The sequence below is a fragment of the Oncorhynchus keta genome, chromosome 33 (genome assembly GCF_023373465.1).
Source record: "Oncorhynchus keta strain PuntledgeMale-10-30-2019 chromosome 33, Oket_V2, whole genome shotgun sequence".
NCBI classification, from domain to species: Eukaryota; Metazoa; Chordata; class Actinopteri; order Salmoniformes; family Salmonidae; genus Oncorhynchus; species Oncorhynchus keta.
This window is the reverse complement of record NC_068453.1, coordinates 20,328,115-20,353,165: the sequence shown is the minus strand read 5'-3', so window position 1 is coordinate 20,353,165 and position 25,051 is coordinate 20,328,115. Positions and strand designations below refer to the sequence as shown.

Here is a 25,051-nt window from a genome sequence, read left to right as displayed (position 1 = left end):
GGTTGAGATCCTTACCTGTTCCTGTAGTTCTCTAAAAGTGGTTGAGATCCTTACCTGTTCCTGTAGTTCTCTAAAGCGTTTGAGATCCTTACCTGTTCCTGTAGTTCTCTAAAAGTGGTTGAGATCATTACCTGTTCCTGTAGTTCTCTAAAAGTGGTTGAGATCCTTACCTGTTCCTGTAGTTCTCTAAAAGTGGTTGAGATCCTTACCTGTTCCTGTAGTTCTCTAAAAGTGGCTGAGATCATTACCTGTTCCTGTAGTTCTCTAAAAGTGGTTGAGATCCTTACCTGTTCCTGTAGTTCTCTAAAAGTGGTTGAGATCCTTACCTGTTCCTGTAGTTCTCTAAAAGTGGTTGAGATCCTTACCTGTTCCTGTAGTTCTCTAAAAGTGGTTGAGATCATTACCTGTTCCTGTAGTTCTCTAAAAGTGGTTGAGATCATTACCTGTTCCTGTAGTTCTCTAAAAGTGGTTGAGATCCTTACCTGTTCCTGTAGTTCTCTGAAAGTGGTTGAGATCCTTACCTGTTCCTGTAGTTCTATAAAAGTGGTTGACATCATTACCTGTTCCTGTAGTTCTCTAAAAGTGGTTGAGATCCTTACCTGTTCCTGTAGTTCTCTAAAAGTGGTTGAGATCCTTACCTGTTCCTGTAGTTCTCTAAAAGTGGTTGAGATCCTTACCTGTTCCTGTAGTTCTCTAAAAGTGGTTGAGATCATTACCTGTTCCTGTAGTTCTCTAAAGCGTTTGAGAACCTTACCTGTTCCTGTAGTTCTCTAAAAGTGGTTGAGATCATTACCTGTTCCTGTAGTTCTCTAAAGCGATTGAGATCCTTACCTGTTCCTGTAGTTCTCTAAAAGTGGTTGAGATCATTACCTGTTCCTGTAGTTCTCTAAAAGTGATGGTCTGCTTAGTTCCAGTCACTGGGCTGTCATAAATGATGGCCGGTTGATCTCCTCGTCCGCTCTCGACATGGCGATCAACCGCATTGTGGCAAACATTCAACTTCCCCCCGGCGAACCTTACAAAGAGAAAACCCCACATTAGAGGCAGCATATTGTCATTAAGAGCCAATAAATAACTACTGTAATACTTTCACTATAGATCTATGAAATAACATAAAGATAACAGTAAGAACATTGTAGCTTGGTCTACAATTAGAGAATGTGTATGATAAAATGAACAGAGTCCAAAATGACAGATCCTGTATGTTGCAGGAAAAACTATGTACAACCCCAGATCTTTGATGAAATGGGACTCTCAACTCACTATGAGCTCTGTTGAGGTACTGAGACAAGCAGATGGTGTCTGGATTCCTGTTGTTTTAAATATGCACGCACACAGAAAGATGAGACATCATGCACAGTCGCTCACTAGACATATGCCTTTGATTTTAAAATGATTACAACACTGAGGTCAATCTAGAGAGCATATGGGATTTTTACCATGCAGAATTAAAGGTTCATCTTGTGAGGTCTGGCATCAAATACTTTGGACAGCTATACATGGTTTAATGTGACCTTGGTGCACAAAATTAATTCTGACAACCATTACAAAATATGTAACAATTAAGCACAAGTGCATTATATTTCACAATTGGATAGTCATAGACTACTAAGTGTATGTACATTGTACATAAATGTATCGTCCACACATATAATGCTTTCAAGTAGTAGGATCAATTGTATAGCGCCAAAGTGGTAGGTGGAGGTAGTGCTCAGATAACGTCATCGGGTCGAAAGGTTGTCTCGCGCCGAACTGCGCATGTCTCAAAGCATATCCTTCAATATATAGATGTTTTCATTTTCGTCAAAAACATATTTCACAAGGTTGGGAGTAGTAATATGTTCAACTAGTTAAGTAGGACATTTGCTAAAATCTACGTTGTGCCTTTAGATTTCGAAAACATGAACAACTACGGAAGAGTTTTTCACCTCTTCCATTGACATCTCAAACCCAGGACTGGTCTGCTTTGCAAGCGTTCCCGGAAGTCTCGCCACTGGGTTTACACTCTGTGACCCAAGTGTGACTGACCGAGCGAATTCGACGTTGTACCGAAACGACTTGCAGGATAATGCCCATGTAATTAATAGTAGATTTTACCATTGCTTTGTCGTTCACCAGCGGTTGTAAAATGACTAGTATTTACCATTATGCAACAAACCGGCATTCGTTCAACTCATTGGTATCGATGCACTGAAACTTATCAACATACAGTAAATAGTTACCACTTTGGAAATATGGCGTCCCCATTGTCCATTGTTCGGCTCCATGGCTCAAACCAGGTTACATTCTGTGCTACTTCACCCCAGAACTGTTCAGGGTCATCCCTCGCTGTTCTGAAAGCTTCGTCGTATGCGTTGTTGTTTGTTGTTAATGTTCTGTTACATTGTTGCTCGTTAGTTGGTGACAAAGATGAGAGAACTCTCAACTCACGCTGTGCAGTCGCTGTCCAGGAATGAAAGACATTTAACGGTCCCAAAGTTAGCCTTCTCTCGCTCCTGGTATTTGGAATGGCAAGGGAAGTGCAGTAACCTTTACAAGCAATACCATTCTCTGGTCTGACTTTTGCGATAATGACATTTTTTAAAGTCATACTTAATCTTGTTGGCCGAAAAAGAGGCATCTCTGAAGTGTTGGTAAACTAGGCTCTTGAATGTGTTTTCCTGGTTAAATCTAGTTTAGACGTGTGCTGCCAAAGACGAAAGAGGGAGCCCTTGATCTCATCCGCAGATTTATCAAGGTGTTTGTGACTTCTTCAGACTCGATAGTGGCTACAGCGTCATCAAAAGATACTTCGATGGAAATACGAACTATGAACTGGATGTGGGAAGTTGATTCAGGGGTAGTGCTGTTCTAAGGGTTAGTCAATCTTGGCAAGATTCCCTTCATACTAGTAGTGAGTGCTTGCACAAGAGAACATGCATGCACTTCTTGTTGATTTAGTCAATTTTAAGAATGAGATAATGGGTGAGATTTGAGACAACTTCTGCAAGTTGCAACTATGCCCATAGAAATTCACAATTATCATTTTTATAATTTTTTTCATCAGTTATTAGTCTGCTAATAATTGATTTGGTACATTTAAGCAACAACAACATCCTCAACTAACTTCCTGTATTTCAACACATTTTTCCATGGTGCAGAAAGAAAAATGTGCAGTTTTATAATTCTGCTCTACAGGCTAAGATAACATGTTGCCGTTTTAAAGCTAATTTCCTGCAATTCTAAACGTTTTGCCATGGGTTGGGGCCCCGGGGCGCGTGCCCTGAGCCTGACTCTGCATACCTGTTTGGAATCCGGCCCTGGCTATTATGCAGGAACATCTACAAAGTATAGGCCTAATAAGAACATCGAGAGAGATTGTAAAGTGTTACCCAGATTTTTATATGTGAGCTTTATCAAAGGTTTCCTAATAGATACTTTAAATATGCGTATCTAGATTGTCTTCATAATAAGCCGTTTATAAAATACCTTGTACCATCAAAATAAATTATTTTACTTTAACTTGAATGTTGTGAAGCCAAGAAATACATTATTCTATTCTATCGTATGCTGTTCTGATACAAAAGACTGAAGTACATGAACAGGATGAAGACATTGCAAATTCATGGAGCATTGGGCACATCAAATATTGTTAATATTAGTCTTATATTCCATATAAAATATGAGTTGCTAATGTTGTGTTGCTGAATCCTCAGCTCACCAACAGATCTGAAGACAATTTGTCTGTGTACAATAGTATAACAAACAAACAAATGTTCAGCCATTGGTGTGTTGAATGGTGTTCAGTGAGCAGAGTTTGCTGCACACTGTGTACCCTGCTTCAGACACCTTACCAAAATGACCTTGTCTGTTTATTTGAAACACTCGGAAGTCCTGAGGTCCTTTAGGGTAAAGTTGATCTTAAATGATCTATTGAGGACTCGGATTAATGGCAAATATTGTAGTTAGCAGCTCCTTGGAAAAGCCCTGAGGGTATTTGTAAAATGGCCATATGGAGAGCAATTAAGGAAAATGATGGATGTTCCAAGAAGCCAAGTCCTGTCTCCTCAAGCGCAAGAGTGAACACACTGAATGTACTTTATTATTGATCATGAGTTCTGTCTCACTTCCCATAGCATTTGCAGCCTCTATAGACCTACTAGAGTGAAGAGCAATGCAATGTGGGAAGTCTTGCAAACATGTTGATTGAAGTGCTTACACAAGACTTGCTTGTGCACATCTTTATCTCGTCACACTGCCTGTGTCTTTCGTTCATTGACTGCTGTCGGCTCAGATGTTGTTGCCCATGTCCCCTGCACTTCATCAATGTCATCAGCGAGTCTCTGGTAATTACCCACAATGCTGCTTACTCCCCAGAAAAAGACCTATCTTGAGTCGACTCTGGTACCTGGAAACAATGATTGAGCAACTCATCAATCTGGCTGACGTTTCAGTCCAATGTGATTTACAAATGCCCTGACTAATGTTTTCCATTTGGGTTTCTCAGGCATCAATCGATGCTAAACACGTCATTCTTACACACAGCCTTTGTGGCAGCCTGCAAGTAAAGGAGTTCATATATCAATTGAATGAAATGTAATGAAATTCCTGGTGTCAGTTGATTCAGTTTGCATTGGCAGAACTCTATCAACAACCTGTATTTCACAGAAAGAGATCCAGAATCCAAGTAGTGCAATATACGAGGATAAATGCATTGAAATTAAATCACCTTTTGACAGAATCTCTTTTGATTGGAAACCTTCCATATGTATATGATGATTTTAGAAGTGCTCAGAAAGTGACTTTTTGGATCTGAATGTCAAAACATTCAAGAGATGAAAGTGCTCGAAGTTGACACATTTTGCATACCCCACCATATCACAAGATATCCATGTCTTCATCACTGGAAAAGATAACCAACAGTTGAGATTGATATCATTTAAATGCTAACAACAGGGTTGTCAAACTATTTGATCATTTCTGGAAAAACACTTTTTTTATAAAGATAATGCTTTTAACATCAATTATCCAAAAACGTTGAATTATGTTTTAGTTCACACACAGTATGTTGTAGCTTAGAGCCTATTTCACATCATCTGAGGTTTTTGTGTTGTGCCTGCCATTGGTTGAGACACAACATGCTCTTGAATACAGAGTGGGTGTCATGTTTTGGCTGATAAATGTGCTAAAATGGAAATAAATAGACAAGTTAACATTCAAACATATCAACAATTCCCTGTGGGAAAGTCTGGAGAATACTTCTAAGGATTACCACACAAAATTGTGTGAATGCAGATGCTGTGTGGGAAGAGCCTGTCTTTTGGGAAATGGCAGTTAAAGACAAGTACACTAAATTTAGACGACCAAATGCCAAACCCCTATTTAGACCCAATTACCATCTATTAAAAGTAAGTTACTAAATATAGTCCAGTCTGTAACATTCTCTATGAAATGGGCTTCAAATGGTGTAATTTAAGGTAGTGAGCTGAGCTTTGCCATTATTGATGTACAGGATATCACAAAAGTGAGTACACCCTTCACATTTTTGTAAATATTTGAGTATATCTTTTCATGTGACAACATTGAAGAAATTACACTTTGCTACAATGTAAAGTAGTGAGTGTACAGCTTGTATAACAGTGTAAATTTGCTGTCCCCTCAAAATAACTCAACACACAGCCATTAATGTCTAAACCGCTGGAAACAAAAGTGAGTACATCCCTAAGTGAAAATGTCCAAATTGGGCCCAAAGTGTCAATATTTTGTGTGGCCACCATAATTTTCCAGCACTGCCTTAACCCTCTTGGGCATGGAGTTCACCAGAGCTTCACAGGTTGCCACTGGAGTCCTCTTCCACTCCTCCATGACGACATCACGGAGCTGGTGGATGTTAGAGACCTTGCACTCCTCCACCTTCCGTTTGAGGATGCCCCACAGTTACTCAATAGGGTTTAGGTCTGGAGACATGCTTGGCCAGTCCATCACCTTCACCCTCAGCTTCTTTAGCAAGACAGTGGTTGTCTTGGAGGTGTGTTTGGGGTCGTTATCATGTTGGAATACTGCCCTGCGGCCCAGTCTCCAAAGGGAGGGGATCATGCTCTGCTTCAGTATGTCACAGTACATGTTGGCATTCATGGTTCCCTCAATGAACTGTTCAGTGCCGGCCACACTCATGCAGCCCCAGACCATGACACTCCCACCACCATGCTTGACTGTAGGCAAGACACACTTGTCTTTGTACTCCTCACCTGGTTGCCACCACACACGCTTGACACCATCTGAACCAAATAAGTTCATCTTGGTCTCATCAGACCACAGGACATGGTTCCAGTAATCCATGTCCTTAGTCTGCTTATCTTCAGCAAACTGTTTGTGGGCTTTCTTTTGCATCATCTTTAGAAGAGGCTTCCTTCTGGGACGACAGCCATGCAGACCAATTTGATGCAGTGTACGGCGTATGGTCTGAGCACTGACAGACTGACCCCTCACCCCTTCAACCTCTGCAGCAATGCTGGCAACACTCATACGTCTATTTCCCAAAGACAACCTCTGGATATGACGCCGAGCACGTGCACTCAACTTCTTTGGTCGACCATGGTGAGGCCTGTTCTGAGTGGAACCTGTCCAGTTAAACCGCTGTATGGTCTTGGCCACCGTGCTGCAGCTCAGTTTCAGGGTCTTGGCAATCTTCTTATAGCCCAGGCCATCTTTTATGTAGAGCAAAAAATGTTTTTTTTTCAGATCCTCAGAGAGTTCTTTGTCATGAGGTGCCATGTTGAACTTCCAGTGACCAGTCAGTATGAGGGAGTGTGAGAGCGATGACACCAAATTTAACACACCTGCTCCCCATTCACCCCTGAGACCTTGTAACACTAACGAGTCACATGACACCGGGGAGGGAAAATGGCTAATTGGGCTCAATTTGGACATTTTCTCTTAGGGGTGTACTCACTTTTGTTGCCAGCGGTTTAGACATTAATGGCTGTGTGTTGAGTTATTTTGAGGGGACAGCAAATGTACACTGTTATACAAGCTGTACACACACTACTTTACATTGCAGGAAAGTGTCATTTCTTCAGTGTTGTCACATGAAAATATTTACAAAAATGTGAGGGGTGTACTCACTTTTGTGATATACTGTATGTCCAATTTAAAGTGGTTAAAATTCATTCAAATGTTGATGACAGTAGTATTACAAATATACATTTTAATCCAGTTTTTTTCAAATGGTATGTTTACTTTTTGAAAATACTAATATTAATGGACCAATATACCAACAAATCTGAAAATTAATAGTTAGATGCAAAAATGGCATTTCAGCTTGTGGTGCCTGGCCTTAGTGCAGTAAACTCTCTGTAGCTGGTTTGTCTGCATGGCTCAACATGATAATGGATTTGTACAGGTTTCTGATCAGCCACTGATTAATTTGTCCAACCTGAAGGGCTCTGTAAATCCCAGTACCAAGCGATAAAGCAATACTTCTTCCTATTGTAGTGCACGTGCTGCTAGCAGGATATGTTTCATTTTCATTCTGTGTCTGGCACGGGGCACGGGGCACGGGGAACGGGGCTCCGGCGGGCAGTGGACACTCAATGATCTCCTGTAAACAGGGGCTGCACTGGGTTTAATCATAAGGGCTCTTCCATTCACCTCTCTCCCTCTCTGTTAGATATGAGGAGTCAGTGTGAGCTTGTATGGGACCGAAACGCACTGTCCACTCACTGGCTACTCATTAAGGGCAGGTTGAAGCCTATGTATAAGTCTATATAATTATTATTTTATCGTACTATGATTGATTTTAAACCGAATGTTACAATATGCCAGCATAAAAGTGGATTTATGAGACGATATTTAGTGTAATTACAGTGATTGTAATTTTATACCCTACTGTGTGACTGGGTTTAATGTAGCAAAGCAGTAAATGTTTAGTTTCATTAATCTAAGTCATTTGTCAGAAGTCATTTTGAAGTAGCTACTTCTGAACCGTTTCCTCACAGTTTCAATCACATGACTGACTTGATGTGACTGTGTTGGATGGTTGCCAGTTTATCCTGACAAATTTTGGCTTCTCAGAGATCAGAAATACAAACTAGTTGGCTACATTTGACATTTTTAAATGTTAGTCATTTAGCAGACCCTCTTAACCAGAGTGACTTCCAGGAGCAATTAAGGTTAAGTGCCTTGCTCAAGTCTTGCAAGTCCTGCATGTTGGAGCTCAAACCCAGGGATTCGAACCAATGACCTTTTGGTTACTGGCCGAACGATCTTAACCTCTAGTACTAGATCACGTTTGATTTATTCTCATTTGGCACCTGGACGTGTTACCTGCCTTTTCTGCCGAGACCTGGCTGGTTGAATGAAAGTTGTTGAGTGCATAAGGTAAATGTCTCATGTGTCTGTCATAGTACCACTATACAGGATATGTAGATGGCATTTCCCTCCCTCTCCATAGGGAATAGGATATGTTTTCCAGAAGGGCTGACATAAAGTGCCAGCACAACACCCACATGTTTACACTGATTTCCTCACCGCTCTCTTGGATCAGCTGTCAACAGCTGCCCGTTGGATGGATTTGAACAGTCCGGAACAACGCGATGGCAAAGCAGAATGTCAAATCAAATGTTTTATTTGTCACATGCGCCGAAATGCTTACTTACAAGCCCGTAACCAACAATGCAGTTTGAAGAAAAACAAGAGTTAAGAAAATATTTATTAAATAAACTTTTTTTTTTTTTTAAGTAACACAATAAAATAACAATAACGAGGCAATATACAGAGGGTCAATGTGCGGCGGTACAGGTTAATTGAGGTAATATGTACTGTACATGTAGGTAGGGGTAAAGTAGATAATAAACAGTGAGTTGCAGCAGCATAAAAAGGGAGGGGGGTCAATATAAATAGTCAGGGTGGCCATTTGATTAACTGTTCAGCAGTCTTATGGCTTGGGGGTAGAAGATGTTTAGAAGCCTTATCGACCCAGACTTAGTGCTCCGGTACCGCTTGCCATCACAAACGTAGCCAGAGCCGACCAAAAACAATGTAGGCTAGTTCACCCCAAAAAATCTACTTGCCAATGTTTCCCTGGTGCTTGTGTGTGTGCAACATGTCACGGATACTTGTGAATACAGCAAGAAGATTAGAAGGTGTCCTCTTGTCAAATCGATTACTCTGCTGTTTTTAATGAGTACTAGATAAGAAATTCTTGCCTGGACAGGAGTCAGGAGATCCATGCATCCATCTACTGGATCAATTCTCCCCGTTTCCCTGTTGCAGATTATAGCAGGAAGAGGATGGCATCCTTCAGCTTCAGTGTATTGTGTTGTCACTGATGTTGTTACCTGCTGGTTTCAGCCTCAACAACCATAATAGCAATGTATCATTCCTTTGAAATGGGGCTTGAACAGATCATCTCTGCCAACCTTGAGCTGCTTTTTACCTCTTACCTCTCTTGTTGCAGTCTGGGCATAAGCAATGGTATTTGTTTGTTCCTGACTTCCTTAAATGTTCCCTCTCTCTCTCTCTCTCTCTCTCTCTCTCTCTCTCTCTCTCTCTCTCTCTCTCTCTCTCTCTCTCACTCTCTAGAAAGTGTCATCGCAGGGTCTTAAGAGCACTACAGTCTAATCCCCTCCTCTTTTTAAAACCAGAAATGTTTTCCACATGCTAGCGCAGCAGCCCGTATGGATGTGAGTGCATAATCTTCCAGTGTCCTTTTTCTCACTGGCCTTAAGCCCCCCCTCCATCTCACCACTGACCACCCGAATACAATTTGCATCTGCATGCAGCTGGGTGGAGCTGCTGTGCGGTTGTGATTCGCCAGCACATGTGGTCTGTGTGGAGTTGATTACAAGTGCAAGCTGAAAGTACTTTAATATGAAGGATACAGTATGGAATGGGTTGCTGAAATGCAATCTTGAAAAATGGCACAGCGGTACACAGTAGGCTGCAGAGTCATATTCTCTTCCATTGTTACACTTTCCCACATTAGAATGGAAATCTACCTGAAAGTGAGATCATTGATTTTCCAATGTATAAGTAGGCTTTGCTGAGAGGAGCCTAGATGTAATTAAAAAAGAAATGAAATTATTTGAAACTTAAACATTGTTGTCTAGTTTATAACTAATTGTGCACCGAAAAGTCAGCCACCTAAATACAGTTGAAGTGGGAAGTTTACATACACTTAGGTTGGAGTCATTAAAACTCGTTTTTCAACCACTCCCCAAATTTCTTGATAACAAACTATAGTATGGGCAAGTCGGTTAGGACTTTGAGCATGACACAAGTAATTCTTCCAACAATTGTTTACAGACAGATTATTTCACTTATAATTCACTGTATCACAATTCCAGTGGGTCAGAAGTTTACATACACTAAATTGACTGAGTCTTTAAATAGCTTGGGAAATTCCAGAAAATGATGTCATGGCTTTAGAAGCTTCTGATATGCTAATTACTTCCAAAGTTGTGGCAAAATTGCTTAAGGACAACAAAGTCAAGGTATTTAAATGGCCATCACAAAGCCCTGACTTCAATCCCATAGAAAATTTGTGGGTAGAACTGAAGAAGTGTGTGTGAGCAAGGAGACCTACAAACCTGACTCAGTTACACCAGCTCTGTCAGGAGTAATGGGCCAAAATTCACCCAACTTATTGTGGGAAGCTTGTGGAAGGCTCCCCAAAAAGTTTGACCCAAGTTTAACAATTAAAAGGCAATGCTACCGAATACTAATTGAGTGTATGTTAACTTCTGACCCACTGGGAATCTGATGAAAGAAATAAAAACTGAAATAAATCATTCTCTCTACTATTATTCGGACATTTCATATTCTTAAAATGAAGTAGGGATCCTAACTGACCTAAGACAGGGAATTGTTCTAGGATTAAATGTCAGGAATTGTGAAAAACTGAGTTTAAATGTATTTGGCTAAGGTGTATGTAAACTTCCGACTTCAACTGTACATCTTGAAAAATGTCCCTCATTTGCTTTAAATCTATAATAGCATTTACAACTGAAAATGTACAGACCCATGAAATGCTGTAGCCTACAGTGTGATATGTCATCTTGTTTCAGTCTTGCTTCCTCCATTCTAGAGGATGTACCCATGTGCATGGGATTGAGCACAACCTCTATGGAGAGGGCGGTAATTCCATTTTTCTTGGGTTTTGGCCACACTGCTACAGGTCATACAGTAGATTTGCCAAAGCTTTAAGCTGTAGCTGTAACAGGCATTAGCAAAGGCAACAGTGATACAGAGAGAGCCCAGCCCAGAGCCAGTTCCTGTCTATGCATGGGTCTCCTCTCTACAGTACTATAAACATGGGGATTAATCTATAAACCCTACACCATCTGCAGTTCCACGCCATCACTGAAACCCGTTTATCACTTTGTGGTTACTGTCGACTACTATATCAGCATGAGGCTGCAGGACAACAATAATCCCCTGCCATTTGCACCCCTGCCTATGAAATTGTCTGTGAATAATTCAATATCAAAATGTTCATATCAGCTATTCAATTGGGCTATATGGCAATCCAGTCCCATCCACTCTCAATTATTTGCATAAAGATATTTATCCCGCGGTTGTTCGGTTTGACAGGACCATTGGGTCAGTCCGATAGAGCAGCGGCGCGGGAGGTGATCCCCTCTCCCTTCCAGCCACTCCCACCGACGAGCTCTGTGCTCTCACTCGCCCGTTTAGCTTGAGTTGCTTCAGATGCTGCAGCTACCGTAGTCGCTCTATCTCCCCATAACAGCAGTCATGGCGACCGAGGTCCAACCGCTCACTCTGGATCGAGGTAAGACGCACAACCATCGGATTTGCTTTCTTGTTTAATTATTTATGGTTCCCGAAACTTGAGCGAACGATGCATTGGCGGACCACATTTAAGTTGAAACTACTATATGCTATTATTTCAATTTTACATTCGTCAGTTTATATTTCTCTCTCGCTGGATTCCGTTATTTGCTGGGAATAAAATGCCTGGACCGTTTGATACGCACTCTGCAATATTGGATAAAACGGCTTAATTAAATAATACTGTTCAGCAATATTATAACAAATGTGTTATCAACCCACAGTATAACATCCCACTGCATATAAATAGAGTGGATTTATCTCTGTTATGTAACATTCAGTAGAATATTATCTCGCTGTATTCTTCACTTCGTGATTGGGAGAAATAATTTATTGGGCGCAGGGATCCAATCACGCGCAAATCCTTACTTCTCTGGATATCCGACAACTTTTGGATGGGTAGGCGTAAGAATAGATAACAAACAGCTTTTTGAATCGGTTTATATTTGTCTTGAATCCAATGGTAACTTGGACAGTAATAAGGGGTACAGGTCTTCACCCCATAGCATACCTGTTGTCGGCAGTGAAAAAGGAATTCACCTGCGGCATTATTCTAAAAGGAAGGTTGAGTCCACAACGTCGTCTACCAATAGCCTACGTCATATTTTGAGTCGTAATAGGCCTACTTGCACGCGGACTTCAGGTGATATTGCTTTTCTACGGTAGCCTGCATGTCCAATGATAACAGATGTGTCACAGCATGATTGCAGGTCATGTGATAAAATGTAATTTTATGAGCGCATCATTCCGATGTCATCATTCAACCACCACCGAGATTTCCATTGGTTCCATGTAGCCTACCTTTTTTTCTGATAACTCCTGGCTATTCTTTAATGTTGATATTCAAAATGGGGAAATCAAATTAAATGTGTACAGTGGCGGATGGGGGGCTGTGACAACAATTTTGGACCCCCTTGTGGCTCCCCCTAAATGTGGAGTATGAAATCATTTTTACATAACACATTTTTGCTATTGTTCTGTGGCAATGATGATGATTATGAACATGGTCTTTTGCCTGCTAATGCCTGCAATTTAGTGAAGAAAACGATGACAACAATAACGTTTAGTGTAGCTGGCCCCTCTAACAGTACAACTGGCTCCAGCTTGGCCCCCCCAGTTGAACTGGTCTAGGACCGCCACTGAATGTGTAGACTACGTTTTAGTCTGTAACTGTGTAGCCTATAGAGTGCTAAAAACGAATCCGGTGGTGAAATGCATTAGTGTGGCTGCATGACACAAATGAAAGGGGGTGGTGTTAAAAATAGAGAAAGATGATACATCTGGGAAAAGTAATGGGCATGGGCCCACTTTGAATGATTGCCACAACAGTCAGTGACAGTAGGAACAACTGTAAACACCTTGGAATAAACAACTCACAGGAATGTAGAAGGCAAGAGGATATAAACATCTGTCTAAATTGGAAAAGGACAAATGGTGACCGCTCTACGTTGTGTTGAACACAGCATTGCGCATGAGTAATCGAGCCTGGTTGTTATCATGAAGTATGGAATGGATGTAAACCGACCGAGGATCCTCAGCGAGTGACCTGTCTTTATACCCAAGGAATAATGGATAATATAACGGTTTTATTCCCATTTTTATAAAAATTGGCTCATTCTGAATGATTTACGGTTAATTCAATGCTCAGTGGCAATTGGATTCATTATTGCGTGACTGCAGCAACTGAAAGGGGCTCTATATGAGTCAAACGCCTTCACATACTGTATATGAGCTGTGTGTGCAAGGGCAAAAACATGGTACAGGGCAAAATGATAAACAAGAAGCTCTGCCCAGTTTCCTCCCACCATCATCAGTTCAAAGAACTCAGTAATTAGGGGAAGGAACATTTCTGGCATTGAGATTCTATTGATAAACAGGTCATTCATTATATGACACATTGGGGAAGTTTTTTTAAAATCCCCAGTTAAACTGAAATATAAATGCCAGTATAGGTTATTCAACCTTTTCCATTTTGTTTGCATAGGTAGACTAGTGAGTCAGAGCCCCTATCATTACAGAGATAACATTCGGGTGGCTGCTGTATCCACATACTCTGCACAGCAACATTAAGTGGTCACTGCCCCGCAGCAGTGATCATGTAGGGGATCATAATGATAGCTTTACAGGAGCTGTCATAGTCTTTGTCCTTTGTCGCTGTTGCCAATAGTGAAGAAACACTCATTTATCTTGAAAAGAAGCCTGTTTTTTTGTTGAAAGCAGGATGTGTTAGGAATTTGTCACAAACACACAAAGAGGCGGGAAACTCAGTGTGCTTTGAGGTCATGACTGCACTTCCTGCTATTGTCTCAGGAAATGACTCAAACACCACTGTCCTGTGGAGAAACAGCCTGTGTTGGAACCTCCCTGCTCATGACACCAAAGATCTCCTTCAATGATTGAATCTCATTCAAACACTAACCGGCTCCAGGCATGCCAAGACTATTGAAATGGATAGAGATACTGAGAGAGTTCTCATCAACCGTGTGCCATGAAACCCTAATAATATCAGTCAGGCTGAGGCTGTACAGTAATCACAGTGAAATGTGTTAGTGTTCTTTCTGCCACATATTTTCAGATGGAGATGCATTTGAGGCCTTTGTGAGCAGAATTCCTATCTATTTGCTGATTGAGCAGTGTAGGAAGACACAGATGGTCAAACAGGTTTCTGTGGTGTGAAATTACAGTGGATTTACTAAGAGGCCAAACATCGAGGGAGAGCAGAAGCTTGAAATCTGGAAGTCAATACTTGTTTGATGCTCTCCGTGCATGGTTTATTGCCATAATAAATATAGAACAACCACACATTTCCTTGCAAGTTATCGCTGATCCTTTGTTTGAGTCTATTCACAGGGGAGAAAGGGCAACACACTGTAGGCTACTCAGGGCCCTAAGCATGTTGTCTCACCATACTGCAGACAGGCTTTGCTTTGCTTACAGAGGTCACTGGGTTTGTTCATTGTTGCGCAGCCACCTTCCTCTTGTACCTTGCTTTTGGTGATAACAGAGAGGAGGGATTACAGGTGAGGTGAACAGCCAGCTCAGAAATTTCATCAACGGAGAGCTGTTTAGAATGACACAGCTCTAGGTAAGCTCTCATTAGAACCACATTAAAATGACATTTCATTTGTTTGGGATGGACATCTGCCAGGTAATCAGTCAGAGGAAGGGAGACAAAAAACAAAGTTCAGTGTTATCTGCTTCTGCCTTAGACGGTCCCCATCAGGGCTCATTAGCCTAAGAGTGATTTATTTTCCCTCTATAGTCAGGAATGTCACGGCAGGGCCATTTAGTGTTAATTCACTCGGTTTATGGGGGGGATTGATAAAGTGAGGTGTGTCCATTTAAAAAGCTGTCCTGTTGAGGAGCTGGCCTTGTGTCTGGCAAGCCCCTGCTGGCCTGTTCCTCTACTCATCCAGAGAATGAGCACAGTAGAGTTTTTTGTGTGGTAATTTCAGTGTGGTTTGCCAATGGCACAAAGGATACGCGGGTCAAACTGGGAAGTGGCAGATGGCATGGCCTCTCCGGGGCAATTTATTCTGGCATGTGTAATTCAGCCATTCTGGTAGTGACAGTGTTAGGGCACTGCTCTGGGAAACATTACATGTGGGAGTGAGGAATAGCTCAGACTAGTCTTGAATCAATCAGCTATGAAAAGATTCTCTATTAGGACCTTAGATGTCCCAGTAGAGATGGAGAAGATGCACCTGCGTTGCAGTCTCTGTTTTCATCAGCCCCATGTCTTAATGAGCCAGCTGAGTTAATTGGACATGCTTATTTACACCGCACAGCACGTGCAGATATTGGAAAATATATTCTATTCAGCTATGCCCTCTATTATCAACAGGGCAATTATGTGAGTATATTGGAGCACTGCCCAGTTTTGCAAACAGCTCAAAATCATGTTTAGACTCTTACTCAAGTGTAGAAAGCAGTGAAGCACTCATTGTTTAATACTGCGGCGTGGAAAGGCTTGGACCCCAGGAAGAGTGAAATAAGCCGTGCCTAAGGCAGGACAGCACAGACCTGGTGTGTTTCAGCACAGCAGCATTGTTGCTGCTTGTTGTGGTCTTCACATTTATTTATGACACATCCCGAGTGGTGGCTGCATTAGTAGATCCAGTCATCAAAACAGAGCAGAAAGGGAACTCTGTGTATTTGAAAGGCTGACTCATTCTGGAACTGGTGATTGTTTTAGACACCATGCTGTTTATAGTTTGAACATTGTATTTGATCAACATAATACCATCATTTCTGTGGTCGTCCGTCATTGATTTGATTTTTAGGAAATCTCAAGGTAACACACAGCACAGTACTGTATATTATAGATGTATCACTAAATGTCTTGAGATTGTCAGTCACAGAAACAGATTCATCACAAAACATTTTTACATTGTCAGTCACAGAAACAGATTTACCACAAAACGTCTTTACATTGTCAGTCACAGAAACAGATTTACCACTAAACGTCTTTACATTGTCAGTCACAGAAACAGATTTACGACAAAACGTCTTTCCATTGTCAGTCACAGAAACAGATTTACCACTAAACGTCTTTACATTGTCAGTCACAGAAACAGATTTACCACTAAACGTCTTTACATTGTCAGTCACAGAAACAGATTTACCACTAAACGTCTTTACATTGTCAGTCACAAAAACAGATTTACCACTAAACGTCTTTACATTGTCAGTCACAGAAACAGATTTACGACAAAACGTCTTTCCATTGTCAGTCACAGAAACAGATTTACCACTAAACGTCTTTACATTGTCAGTCACAGAAACAGATTTACCACTAAACGTCTTTACATTGTCAGTCACAGAAACAGATTTACCACTAAACGTCTTTACATTGTCAGTCACAGAAACAGATTTACCACTAAACGTCTTTACATTGTCAGTCACAGAAACAGATTTACCACTAAACGTCTTTACATTGTCAGTCACAAAAACAGATTTACCACTAAACGTCTTTACATTGTCAGTCACAGAAACAGATTTACCACAAAACGTCTTTACATTGTCAGTCACAGAAACAGATTAACCACTGAACGTCTTTACATTGTCAGTCACAGAAACAGATTTACCACTAAACGTCTTTACATTGTCAGTCACAGAAACAGATTTACCACTAAACGTCTTTACATTGTCAGTCACAGAAACAGATTTACCACTAAACGTCTTTACATTGTCAGTCACAGAAACAGATTTACCACTAAACGTCTTTACATTGTCAGTCACAAAAACAGATTTACCACTAAACGTCTTTACATTGTCAGTCACAGAAACAGATTTACCACTAAACGTCTTTACATTGTCAGTCACAGAAACAGATTTACCACAAAACGTCTTTACATTGTCAGTCACAGAAACAGATTTACCACTAAACGTCTTTACATTTTCAGTCACAGAAACAGACTTTAGTGGACTAATAGCTTCTTAGATACGCACTATTAATTAATTGATTCCTCTTGGAAATGGCTCTTTTAGAGGACACTGCTTTCAGTAACACTTCAACAGCACTTTCAAGAATATTTCTCTCCCAAAGTTGGGTACTCTCTAAAACACCTTCATCGTTGCCTTAGAACATGAATTAGAATTAGCATAAATATTTTATTTGTTGGCTGCCTCAAGAAATCTTTCCCACAAAGAATTCAGATATGATTTATATTGGCCTTTGTTCTATTGCTTTTACTTCTGTCTTTATTACTGTTAGGGACACATACGTCGGCCCATTAAGAATATATTCATACGTACACTGAAGGACGCATAGTATCATTTTGGTTCAAGTTGGCCACAGGGATTTCAGTAAACAGTCAGTTTGCTTCACTCTCTGTTGTAATTGGAGACGGATGATAAACCTTTCAAATAGAGAAATGTGTCATTAACCAGTGATTGTTGAAATAGAAAATGGTAGATGAGAGCCCTATGTGACCGCTCCAAAGAACACGTCTCGTTACTTTCAGCTCAACCAATCAGGCAATGGTAATGTGTTCTCACTGCTGTGTGGCAAAGAGAAGTTAAACTAGGTCAGATGTTTGGCTAGTAGCATCAACGTTCCTGACTACTCAATGCATAGCAATGTACTGGTGTTTCATACTTTATTTAGTTATAGAATACCGAGGCAAGAAACATGCCTCTCCAACTTCACAGATTGAATAAATGTAAATTAACTTTTAACAACCATTGTTTTTCATCTCTTGCTCCCATCCTCAATGACACCTCCAATAAGAGCAGCAGTATCACCTGGACACCTGTCTTCCCTTGAAAATATGTGTCAAGTGGATTTTTTATTTTTTGCAAACATGCCTTGCAGATGATCTAATGGCAACATTGATTTGCCGTTGTGTCGGCGTTAAAGCTGAACATACAGTAACTGCTCTGTGAATATTTTCATTTCGTGGAGGAGGGTTGAGTCCCACAGATGTTGCACACATCTGGACCCCTTGAGTCCATCTCTAGAGTTGGTGAAGCGCCAAGGGGACTGAAGTCTCATTGGAGTGTGGAGAAGAGGAACGACGAGGAGAATGCTAATGACTTAGTAGTTGAGTGAATCCATCTCATTGGAGTGTGGAGAAGAGGAACGACGAGGAGAATGCTAATGACTTAGTAGTTGAGTGAATCCATCTCATTGGAGTGTGGAGAAGAGGAACGGCGAGGAGGATGCTAATGACTTAGTAGTTGAGTGAATCCACTCATTGGAGTGTGGAGAAGAGGAACGACGAGGAGAATGCTAATGACTTAGTAGTTGAGTGAATCCATCTCATTGGAGTGTGGAGAAGAGGAACGGCGAGGAGGATGCTAATGACTTAGTAGTTGAGTGAATCCACTCATTGGAGTGTGGAGAAGAGGAACGACGAGGAGGATGCTAATGACTTAGTAGTTGAGTGAATCCATCTCATTGGAGTGTGGAGAAGAGGAACGACGAGGAGAATGCTAATGACTTAGTAGTTGAGTGAATCCATCTCATTGGAGTGTGGAGAAGAGGAACGACGAGGAGGATGCTAATGACTTAGTAGTTGAGTGAATCCATCTCATTGGAGTGTGGAGAAGAGGAACGACGAGGAGAATGCTAATGACTTAGTAGTTGAGTGAATCCATCTCATTGGAGTGTGGAGAAGAGGAACGACGAGGAGGATGCTAATGACTTAGTAGTTGAGTGAATCCATCTCATTGGAGTGTGGAGAAGAGGAACGACGAGGAGGATGCTAATGACTTAGTAGTTGAGTGAATCCATCTCATTGGAGTGTGGAGAAGAGGAACGACGAGGAGGATGCTAATGACTTAGTAGTTGAGTGAATCCATCTCATTGGAGTGTGGAGAAGAGGAACGACGAGGAGGATGCTAATGACTTAGTAGTTGAGTGAATCCATCTCATTGGAGTGTGGAGAAGAGGAACGACGAGGAGGATGCTAATGACTTAGTAGTTGAGTGGATTCCAACCACTGACTTCCATTGGTTTGAAATGAATCCATCTCAGTGGAGTGAGGAAATCCAAAGAGAGGAGATCTGTAGGCCTACAGGACTGGTATCCTATCCTGGGGCTTCACTGAGCCACGTTCTTATAATGAAGTGGAATAGAGAGAGAGAGAGAGAGAGAGAGAGAGAGAGAGGGGGCCAGATCCATGCATACTCTCAAGTTCCTCTCTCAGATGGGTTGGAGTGTTAGTTAGTAAGGCAGGCCAGGTTGGTGTTGGCTGACTGTGTGTTACCCTCCAGATGTACTGTAGTTATTCATGGAGTGGCTCCGGCTTGGTAACAGGCCACGCCATGTGGGCGGTGATGGTATTCTTAGTGGTGTGTAGAGCTACTCTTACAGAGCAGTTTTCCTTTTTAGTAGCATTGTAGGCTGAGGGACAGCAACACGGAACCCAAACCGGCTGCGCGTGTGCGCCATCGTGCATTAATTAATTTTGTCCCCCTCACACCAAACGCGATCACGACACGCAGGTTAAAATATCAAAACAAACTCTGAACCAATTACATTAATTTGGGGACAGGTCGAAAAGCGTTACACGTTTATGGCAATTTAGCTAGCTTGCACTTGCTATCTAATTTGTCCTATTTAGCTAGCTTGCTGTTGCTAGCTAATTTGTCCTGGGATATAAACATTGAGTTGTAATTTTACCTGAAATGCACAAGGTCCTCTACTCCAACAATTAATCCACACATAAAACGGTAAACCGAATTGTTTCTAGTCATCTCTCCTCCTTCCAGGCCTTTTCTTCTCTGGACTTTATATTGCGATTGGCAGCTTTCATAAATTAGGTGCATTACCGCCACCGACCTCGTTCATCTTTCAGTCACCCATGTGGGTATAACCAATGAGGAGATGGCATGTGGGTACCTGCTTCTATAAACCAATGAGGAGATGGGAGAGGCAGGACTTGCAGCGCGATCTGCGTCACAAGTAGAACTGGGCCAGATTTTAGCCCTTGGCAACGCAGATGCTTGTTGGCACGCGCGAGCAGTGTGTGTGTGCAATAATTGAATAATATAGATTTCTAAATTTATTTTGCAACGCTCGCACACGCGACACAAGCGGTGTAGTCAGGGTATAATGTTGATGCTAGTGGTGGTGTAGCTCAATATGACCATGGTTTTACTGGTCTGTGTGTGTCTACATAGCCAACTATAAGGTCAGATTAGTAAGGACTTGGTCTCACTTGGTCTCCTAGGTGATGTGGCTGAATGCACCACACAGGGATTTGATGTGATGCGTCATTATAACGTGTCTTATTTGGGAGTCGTTGCAGACAAAGCTATGTGGATGTGACATAACTCTGTACCTGGATTCCCATAGTTATTGAACCAGCAAATCACCCAGGGCTGCCAAGCAAATCTTATACCCTGGGGGTTTATACCCCTTAGATCACACACAGAGGAAACCATTTGATGTCTCACTCCTCACACCGTAGACAAAATACAGGATTCCAGCAGAAATGCCTGACGTAGGCACCTCCTCACAGGACTGGATGGTGTTCTATTACTGCTGCATGTTCTACACCAATTATCACACAACACTATCCATGGTCTGTCCAAGACATTCTGTCCACAAATAGCCATCTACTTATTGAAACAAATCGACACGACAAGTGCTTGTAGAGTGGATGAGCTAGCAGACCAAGGGAAGCAGGGTGGATGATGGGCATGATATGTGTCACCATGCAGCAAATGAAATGCAACTTTTTATTTATTTATTTATTTTATTTTTATTTGACCTTTATTTAACCAGGGAGGCTAGTTGAGAACAAGTTCTCATTTGCAACTGCGACCTGGCCAAGATAAAGCGTAGCAATTCGACACATACAACAACACAGAGTTACACATGAAATAAACAAAACATACAGTCAATAATACAGTAGAACAAAATAAAACAAATAGTCTATATACAGTGAGTGCAAATGAGCTAAGTTAAGGAAATAACTAGGCCATGATGGCGAAGTAATTACAATATAGCAATTAAACACTGGAATGGTAGATCGGCAGAAGATGAATGTGCAGGTAGAGTTACTGGGGTGCAAAGGAGCAAAATAAATAAATAAATAAATATCAGTATGGGGATGAGGTAGGTAGATAGATGGGCTGTTTACAGATGGGCTATGTACAGGTGCAGTGATCTGTAATATGCTCTGACAGCTGGTGCTTAAAGCTAGTGAGGGAGATGTGAGTCTCCAGCTTCAGAGATTTTTGCAATTCGTTCCAGTCATGGGCAGCAGAGAACTGGAAGGAAAGACGACCAAAGGAGGAATTGGCTTTGGGGGTGACCAGTGAGATATACCTGCTGGAGCGCGTGCCACGAGTGGGTGCTGCTATGGTGACCAGTGAGCTGAGATAAGGCGGGGCTTTACCAAGCAGAGACTTGTAGATGACCTGTAGCCAGTGGGTTTAACGACTGTTGGAGAGGAGAGGCTTTTATGACCGATTACCTGTAATAACTCTAGGAGCAGGAGAGGCTCTGCTGTAGTCTAGCCCTCATCTCTGGTTTAGGGGGATAACAACTGTCACATCTGGTAGCAACAATCCCTATTCACTGCTGGGGTGTTGGCTGATTGGTCATAGACACTGGACAGTCTGAATAGGGGAGATGGGGCATGACACATATGGCCTCGTTACGGTATTTGTGATATTTTTGATATTCAAATGAAGGTCTAAATTACTGCCTTTGATTGCTTGTAGCCTAAAACATTTCCTTTCCGGACTGCCAGATCTTCTTCTCTTTCTCCTTTCAAACAACTTGATACCCGGTCGAAATCCTTCCCTTTAGCAACCAAACACGGTTTGCTTTACTTTTACAAAATAGCTTCTTAGCCTATAACCCAGTTTATTTCAAAGAATGCATTTATTTAATTCCCCAGACCGAAGTTGAAAGCCAAACTACTTGAAAGTGGTGCTGAACAGGTGGAGACTCCCAACTATTGTTTTTGATCTGTGTCAAAGTACAAAAACTGACCTCCCGAGAAATCCCATCTATAAACAAAAATGTTTTAGAAATCTTAATCGTTGAAGCGTTGCTCGATGTTGGAGGCCTCATCAGAGACCTTGACGAGGATGAAGAAATTGGTGGTAATGGGCAAATGAGAGAAGGCAAAATCTCTCCTGATCTGGCCCTGACCTCGCTATAATGAGAAATAAACACTCATAAAACTAACCAGGCTGCTTGGAATAATACCAGCAGATTACTGGCCACTCATTAGTGAAATGCTAACTCTCTTTTTTACAGATATGGTGCACAATATTGTACAACCTCATTCACCTTACTTACGGACTCATTGGACGCTTATTAAATCTGATGGAAATTATGTACATTAGCTACATTACCATTGCAGAGCTCTGTTGCAGGGGTAATGTAAAGTAGTAATGAATACTGTTTTATCCCTCCATACACACTCACAGGTTTAGAGAAAAGTGTCCCCTTTCCTGTGTTCGACTCCCTATGGACCAGCTGTAATTCTGCTCTCGTCTCCCCGTAGTTTCGGGTTCTTGACCAAGTCTGACATTTCAGGCAACAACCTGCCTCTAGGGTGGACTATACCACCCACACCGAGTCTCAGCCTAAGCTTTGAGTGTTCGGCCAGTAACTGAAAAGTCGCTGGTTCGAATACCTGTCACGCCCTGGTCTTAGTATTTTGTGTTTTCTTTATTATTTTGGTCAGGCCAGGGTGTGACATGGGTATTTATGTGGTGTGTTTTGTCTTGGGGTTTTTTGTAGGTCATTGGATTGTGGTTAGTGGGGTTATCTAGCAAAGTCTATGGTTGCCTGGAGTGGTTCTCAATCAGAGGCAGGTGTTTATCGTTGTCTCTGATTGGGAACCATATTTAGGCAGCCATATTCTTTGAGTGTTTCGTGGGTGATTGTTCCTGTCTCTGTGTTAGTTGTTACAAGATAAGCTCAGTCACTTTGGTTTTCTTTTTTCCTTGTTTTGGAAGAGAAGAGAACGAGTGCCATTCTCCTTTCGGAGATGGTGCTAAATACATCAACACGGTCGGTCCCTGGGATTGGGCTGGCCAACACGATTCGGTTTGCTTGGAAGGAAAAGGAGTTGGAGCCTTTAGGACGGGAATCTTTTGGAAGGATAATATTAATGGGGATTCTAAAGCTGATGGTGAAGGACATGTTTTGTTTCCAAGGCAACTCGTTGGAGGGAGCATACGACGTGGCACTATATACAGAGGAAAAACACGATGATATCCTGAGAAGGGCAAGAGCAGTGGGAGGTGAGAGGCCGATGTGCCACTACGAAATAACAAGCCTGGTGAAGAATAACTTTAGGGTTGTAACTGTCAACATTTATAACCCTTACGTTAAGGACGAAGAGGTGAGGGCTTTTCTGGGGAGATACATGGATAACGTCTTCTCAGCAAGGCACCTCAAAGACTCCCTTTTGGTTTTGGAATGGGAGGAGAGGCTTCCAGGCCCTCCTCAGAGAGGACCCAAAGGGACATGGTGGCTACCTCCATCCTCCTGCTATGTTCTCCCTAGGGGCTGACAGGGGGACGTTGTTTTATGCACGTCAGCCCCCATTTTGCAGGCGCTGTATGGCCTACGGTCACATATTCGCCTCGTGCAGTACAAGAAAATGCAGATTTTGTGCATCTGAGGATCACGAGGCGAGGGATTGTGACAAGCCTAAGACGTACCATGGGTGTGGCTCGTCAGCACACCTGTGGCGGGGGTGCCCGGCTCGTCAGAGGTCGTATGCGTCTGCGGCTGGGGGGGGAGCAGGAGCGGGGGATGGGGGAAGAAGAGGAGGGGAAGGAAGCACGCCTCATGACCAGAGTACAGGTCCAGAGGGGAAGGCCACAAGGAAGGAGGAGGAGCAAGAAGCGGCGGATGGAAGAGAGAAGGAAACGGAAGGCACGGGAGTAGGAGAACCAGGAAAAGCGGCGGAAGAAGGCAACCGAGTGGAGGAGCATGAGAGAGAAGAAAGTGAGGGAGGAGTGGTGGAGAAGGAGACGGTGGAAGAGCAAGTGGACTGGGGGGGAAGTGCCCTGGTGGAAGAGATGAGGGGTATGGTGGAGGAGCTGGCAGAGGGGGAGGGTGGTATCTCTCCACTGCCGCCATCACCAAAGAAGAGAATGAAGAGGAGGGTGCGATTGGCCGACAGTGAGGGGAGGGGATGGCCAAGAGAGTGATGGGGGTGGGAGAAACCTCTGGGTTTCTGCTGGTTTCCCCAGGCCCTCAACTTCTGTTGGGTGGGGACACACCTAACAAGACTCAGGACTGGGTACAGGAGGAGGTGGGGAGTTTTTTGTTTGGGGACTCAGCCTCCCCAAATGTTTTTCCCCAAACCAGCTGCAGCACTGGGGAGGGGGAGGAGTGTGGGGGTAGACCCAGGGTGCAGGGCACCCCGGAGCCAAACACTTTTCCTGCATCCTGGGTTGGTGAGTTGGAGGAAGAGGGGGGGATGTCGGGAGTACGGATGGTGTTCTCACCAGTAGATATGGAGCAGGGGAGCATCTGGTGAGTCTCCTGTTTTTATTTTTTTCTGTCTGGGTTTAGAATTTGAGTGTATTACATGTTTTTATTTTTTCATGGGGTCTAATTTTACTTTTGTTAGTTTAAATGTAAGGGGTTTAAGGGATTTTGTTAAGAGGAGGGCGGTTTTTAGTTATTTGGAGGGTGTGGGGTTTGATTTTTGTTTTTTACAGGAGGTTCACCTGAGGGATGGAGGGGATGTTAGTAGGTTTAAGAGGGAGTGGGACAAGGGGGAGTCGGTTT

The 25,051-nt window shown here is 42.3% G+C and overlaps 2 protein-coding genes across 3 annotated transcripts in view; one reads left to right on the top strand and one right to left on the bottom strand.

Annotated features, from left to right (window-relative positions):
• Positions 1 to 2,839, bottom strand: part of LOC118377852 (acyl-CoA synthetase short-chain family member 3, mitochondrial-like) — a 59,788-nt gene extending 56,949 nt beyond the window's left edge. The window contains exons 1-2 of the mRNA XM_052492406.1: positions 2,223 to 2,839; positions 871 to 1,015 (exon numbers count right to left, since the gene is read on the bottom strand). Of these exons, the coding sequence (XP_052348366.1) occupies positions 871 to 1,015; positions 2,223 to 2,620 (543 nt within the window). The 5' untranslated portion in view covers positions 2,621 to 2,839. The remainder of the gene's footprint in view (positions 1 to 870; positions 1,016 to 2,222) is intronic.
• An 8,752-nt stretch (positions 2,840 to 11,591) lies between these two features.
• Positions 11,592 to 25,051, top strand: part of LOC118366371 (protein lin-7 homolog A) — a 40,911-nt gene continuing 27,451 nt past the window's right edge. Inside the window, exon 1 of one of the 2 annotated variants that reach the window (XM_035748988.2) lies at positions 11,592 to 11,770. In XM_035748988.2, coding sequence (XP_035604881.2) covers positions 11,734 to 11,770 — 37 coding nt within the window. In that variant the 5' untranslated portion in view covers positions 11,592 to 11,733. The remainder of the gene's footprint in view (positions 11,771 to 25,051) is intronic. The other variant, XM_035748989.2, reaches the window with a different exon arrangement.